This window comes from Electrona antarctica, assembly GCF_951216825.1.
Source record: "Electrona antarctica genome assembly, chromosome: 5".
NCBI lineage: Eukaryota > Metazoa > Chordata > Actinopteri > Myctophiformes > Myctophidae > Electrona > Electrona antarctica.
In genome coordinates, this window is record NC_136810.1 from 11,621,959 (window position 1) to 11,627,720 (window position 5,762).

Genomic DNA, 5,762 nt, shown 5'->3' on the forward strand with positions numbered 1-5,762 from the left:
TCAGTCTGATAATCAGGCTAGAGCTAACCTGCATCTAAAGGCCAAACCACACCAATGCAACAACTAGTTGCAACTCCTTGCAACAAAACAGTTCTAAGGTCAACCACACCAATGCAACTCCTTGCAACTGCCATTGGGGATAATGGTTGCAAGTAGTTGAATGTTGCAAGGAGTTGTATGGCGAATCACTGGTTTGGAGTGGGCTTTAGAACCTTCTTAAGACACTGCACTTCTTCACTGAGAGCACACACACCCTCCCTCACTCACTGTAATGTTCACAAAACCATTGATCATACTCACAGCCATTTTACCTTTACTGTCTGTATGTCACACTTGGGGACCCCAATCCACCCCAAGTGTAATGCTTGTTGACATGATGTGTGCTGTACCGTATGTGATGTGTGCTTCAACCACATGTATGTTATTATTACACAGCCAGGAACCACTAAAGCACCGACTGTGTTGTAATGTCCACTAACTAAATTAAAAGTAATGTGTTTATCCATCATTCATTCATGTTAATCAATGTATTTCATGTTGTGGGACCCTCTCTAGGTCAGCTGATGGGTATGAATGAGGTGACGGAGAAGCTGACCCTGTCCGAGAAATGTCACAATGAACACGCCGTCGTCCAAAGAGTCACCGCCGCAGCCAACCTCAGTAGGGTGCCTTGTGGCTCTGATAAGGAGTGTAGGTAAGTCAGGGATGGGGGAGGTTTGTTTTGATTAACTTAATTTATGGTGCTGTAGCTTTATTTATCAGTGGTCCAGTCTACAGGCACTGCAGGCAACAGCTATGCAAAAGTCAGTCACAGTAGCATCCTTTAGGTTTAGCCTTGCTACTCTAAAAGCTAACGGTCTCAGGCCAGACTGGTGGTGGCCCTGCTTATTAATGAGCATTTACAGCTAAGGTTTTACAGCTAAGCGAAGGCTTGTTAATTAAATCATATCTGTATGAGTGCATAAAACACCAACTTCCCAGCATACTATAACAACTCATTGTTTTGGTTCATCCCACATCTCCCTGATGCCTGACGCAGCCGTGTGTTCCTCTGTTCCCTCGACTTTACTTCACCTTTGTTTCCAATCTTTGCCGCTGCTGCTACTGCTGCTTTGACCTCTGAACTTTCTGAACTATAGCCCCGGTATTCCTCCTCCTCCTCCTCCTAAATTTCCTGTCCACAGGTTTGCTGGGAAGACAGTGACCAGTGGCAGCATGGTGCTCGTCACCGTGGCGACCAGAGAGGAGCGTGGCGCCCAGCTGATGATAAACTGTGAGAAGATGTTGGTGGGGGCCATGTTGGTGAAGGACATCATGTTGGCACTAACACAGTGACACCTCATCTCCAGCCGTACCCTGTTCCCCTGACCTACACAAGCTGCATTCATTTGACTCTGAGAATGTATAAATGTAACCAAATGGACCAGTTAAGGGTCCAATTGGTTAAATGTATACACTCTCAGAGTTACAAATGGCAAAATGAACATTGAGGATTTTAAAGTGTACACGCCCAAACGCAACTACACACAACAGAGTGCAATGGTCTTTTTCCACTATGTGGGCTGTGCCGTGCTGTGCCGTGAGATTCATGGTTAAGAGTTCTTTTCCATAATATCAGCCTGCTTGGGCATACATTCTAATGGTGAGAGCTGTCGGTCCTTCTCCGACCCGCTTGTCACCTGGTGCTGACCCGTTTAGAATAGGGCTGTGGAGGCGAGGTTTACATTTTACGTGCCCGTGATTGGACTGTCAGCTGTCACTCAATGAAGATAAAGCCATAAGACATAAACGTTAAGACTAAAGGTAGTTAGTAGTACACACACACCAGGAGCGACATGAATAAACAAAACGAAAATGCATCGCAATTATTTAAAACTTAAAACCTTTATTTTGGTGATGCCTTATTCATACAGGTTGATGATTTTTCCGTGCTGAAAAATCGATCTTTTAACTGTTTTTTTTTTTTTCTTCTTTTTTATCCATATTTTGAAAATTGCTCTAATCTGCATGTCAGGTGATGACATGCAGATTACATGCACAATAGAATTTCATCTCTTTCTTTTATTTATAATGGGCTTCGGTGGCAACGAGGGCCAAAACTGGTGTTCACCCGGTGGCACTGGATTAATAATTATGTTGCTTCATTGCCTCGTTTAGGTGCGCTCTAAGCGCAAAACACAAACAGTTTTTAAATTAATGCAAATTAATCGCACAAAATAAACGCTCCCGGTGTGTACTGACCTTAATTCATACAACAAGGTTTCAACATTGGTAAGTCAATGTTACTAATGGATTTTTACAGTTGAAAATGACATCATTCCACACCACACAGTATAAATTAACCTTCAGCCGGCTAACATAAAAGTTAACAACTGAATGACTGAGTTACTATAGCAACACCATAGCAACGGACATAGTCCTGGTCGCTCTGATTGACAGAACGAAAGACAAACAGGCTGTAAAAGGCTCAGCCGCATGCTTCACCCATTACAGCCCCCCCGAACGGCACGGCACAGCCTGGCACTTATGGAAAAGAGGCATTACAGACTTGAATTAGCATTTTCACTTTGTGAGTCATGGGTTTCCTCAACAGATAATAGAATTATGCAGAAAATAAGATCCGTGGACCGTGATTGGCATAAGCATAAGGCAGTGGTTCTCAACATGTGGGTCAGGACCCGCAGGGGGGGTCCCCAGGTGACAACTATACTATAAAACTGGTCTACAAATTGTCAATTAATATAAGAAAGAGGCCAACATTGTTAAAATAGAAGATCTACAAGCTCATAATGACTCGCAACAGTGTGAGCTTTGTGATCTTGTAATTCCTCAACTCCTACAATTCCAAGTGCTCGTCAGTGTGGGGGGTCCCCAGTTCAAATGATTATTTGAAAAGGATGAGAACCACTGCTGTAAAGAACCCAACCGTGGAAGTAACTTCTGCGTTAGCCTACAAAGAGACGTCGTCACTAGAAGTGCACTGTATCTCCATCCTTTGACGTTCCATTTATACAGTAAGCATACTCTGTCCTCTCCCTTCCTATCGCTATCACATTTACCCACACGACAACACAGTTACATCCATTTTCAAAACACTCCATTCTGCTATCCTAGTGTCTGTGTTCGAGGAGATATGAAAGTTGAAATTCCCATTGCTGGTTTTACAAACCAGCTTTTAGAAGCTGTTCATCAAAACGTAACAAAATGCAGTATGTTGTAGGAGTATTTGTTTATGACAATCAGACATGGTTTGAGTTCGACCTTGTAGGACCAGGGGGTAGATAGAGCATCCACAATAAGTTACTGATTTCAACTGTAGGCTTTATTACACAGAAACGTCTGGAGAGAGAACATATAGATTACGTAACGGATGATAATCAAACAATTTCAGTTAAATACTAATGTAGCATGAAGTTAATTCACATTTGGTTTGATTGAGAACTTGATAACTGAATGAATCAGTTCATATCTCTGGCACAAAAACAGATACTGTCATAGGGTTGACTCCACGGAAATGTGCTCCGTTCATAATCCAGCACAACAATAATGTTTTAATGCCAGTTTAATTCCCACATCTGAAACTTTGCTGCACCTGTTTTCTGCTGATTTCACCAAACTGACATGGCAATGTCATTGGAAGGGACTTTCACATTATAAAAACTGGAAAAGTACATTGTCATTGGAAGTACTGTACTATGTAATACAGTAAAACTATAAGGCGTGTGTGTGCTTGTGTGTGTGTGTGTGTGTGTGTGTGTACGCACGTGCAGACAGATTTTGGTTAACACTTTACTTGAAGTGTGCACTGGGGCATCCTGAACATGTCCTCAGCTATCATCAGTTTGATTCATGACAATAACGTGTTCAGGATGCAGGTGGCTGGTCATGTTGATTTCTAACGAGGTCTCAGCTGAAGTCATTTTATGGCCTTTTAACAGCTTAATTTATTTCATGTTTTCAGGGTTAAAGGGTTAGTTCACCCAATACATGACTTATTTTCAATTACACACTCCATGAAGCCTTGAATTCATGGAGATCTTTTAGTTTTTGTCGGCGGAGTCTCCAGACCGGATCATCGAATCATTGGCTTCATCATGGGGTTTGTTATTGATAGAAGAGAAGTCATTTTTGGGGTGAACTTACTCCTTAAAAGGTCAGGCTGTACAGTAGGCATACAGAATAGCAGCTTCTATGTTCTTATGCGTCCACATGTGACCTTACTTAATCTAAACCTCACTATTTATTTACTTTACTGTTGGGAAATGTTTGCATTTTGTTTGTTTGACCAAAGGATTGCATACAGGTTTGGTACTGTACGTCCACAATGGACAGCTGGGGAATGGTAGAACCAGTGGATCTGAACTTCAGTCTTCTCACTGCAAACTGCTTGTCTTGCAGTAAACATAGTTCACTGGTAGAATACAAAACGAGCAGCACCAGTTAAGAACCTGAAGAATCTGATAAATACTGTTTAGTTTTTTACTCTGTGCATTTGTTGGTTTTACTGTCTTCCCATTGAATCCTGCACATTTCCAGCTCCTTTTAAAAAAAGAATGTAATTTATTTATCTTTCACCAAATGTATTGTTACAAAATGAAACATGTCTCTACGCTCTCTCTACTCTCACGTGTTTGACTGAAGCTCCTTTCTATCTGGCCATTTTCCCCAGACAAGCTTCTGGTTTCAGAACTGGTTCATTATATCCTCTGTGTGGTTGTGAAATGTGGTCTTGAAGTATTACAGCTTTATTTATTATACAAATAAAAATATGGATAAGATGAAAAATAATCATCTGTGTCATGGTTTTTGAGTGGTGCTATCCACTCCTACACGCAGCAATGTGTGTATGTCTCTGTCGGCCAAGCTACAACAGGTTTTTCAAGGACAAAACGCACGCGTTTACCCCCGCGTGTGCGTTTCATTTAGGTCCAGTCCTATTTTAAAAAACGCGCGGGCCGCGCGTTTAGGGTGAACGCGCGAGAAAAGCCTGGTGTAACTTGGCCGTGTGTCTGAATGTCTAAGCACGGAAGTACCTTTCTTTTATCAACAAGTGTCACTGTTGCACAGCCTAACACACACACACACACACACACCAGTACAAGTATTCTCAGGTCTACAAGCTCCCCGTACAGTACTATGAAGTACAGTACAGTACAGTAGAGCACCACTCACTTCAGACAGGTCTGATTTTTACATCAGTCTCGACCAGTGGTGAATCAGTGTTTGTTTTTCTTTAGACTTGTACAGAGGCAAATCTTTGACTCATGGTCATTTCCTGCTTCAGGCAAATTGTTGTTGGCTTAATAATATATAAAACCATTTACTCTCTGTAAACCTGAGTTACCGTGGAGTAATAAGATAAGAACTTAATTTTTGGCTTGCTTGGCATTTCACCTTCAGAGACAGGGAGAGTTGCAATAACTTGCAGCCTTTCTTTTTCGACTAAAAAAGTTTTGTGTTTATTTAGTTGAAGGAAATATGGCCACAGAACATGTTTGCATATTGACCCAGTGAATCTACGCTCTACGGCACCATAAAGGCTACTTGATGACAGAGCTATGATGTCGTCTGAATAATTATGGTAAGATACTTTGTTTTTTTATTTTGTATCCTTGGCTAAATGGGAGAATGTTAAGGTTTAACAGAAGAGATCCCTAGGGTTAGGTACAGTAACTCCACACGATACGTTGCAGCTTTGTTAAGTATGTCGAGTCTGAAATGTGACCAACATATCGTGTTTACCCTGGTGGTCTTGTTAACTG

General features: G+C 41.6%; 1 protein-coding gene across 3 annotated transcripts in view; it reads left to right on the forward strand.

Annotated features, from left to right (window-relative positions):
• Positions 1-1,855, forward strand: part of ap3b2 (adaptor related protein complex 3 subunit beta 2) — a 50,960-nt gene extending 49,105 nt beyond the window's left edge. For 2 of the 3 annotated variants that reach the window (XM_079500921.1, XM_079500923.1), the window contains 2 exons: positions 556-694; positions 1,140-1,855. In XM_079500921.1, the coding sequence (XP_079357047.1) occupies positions 556-694; positions 1,140-1,335 (335 nt within the window). In that variant the 3' untranslated portion in view covers positions 1,336-1,855. The remainder of the gene's footprint in view (positions 1-555; positions 695-1,139) is intronic. The other variant, XM_079500922.1, reaches the window with a different exon arrangement.
• The last annotated feature ends 3,907 nt before the right edge of the window (positions 1,856-5,762 follow it).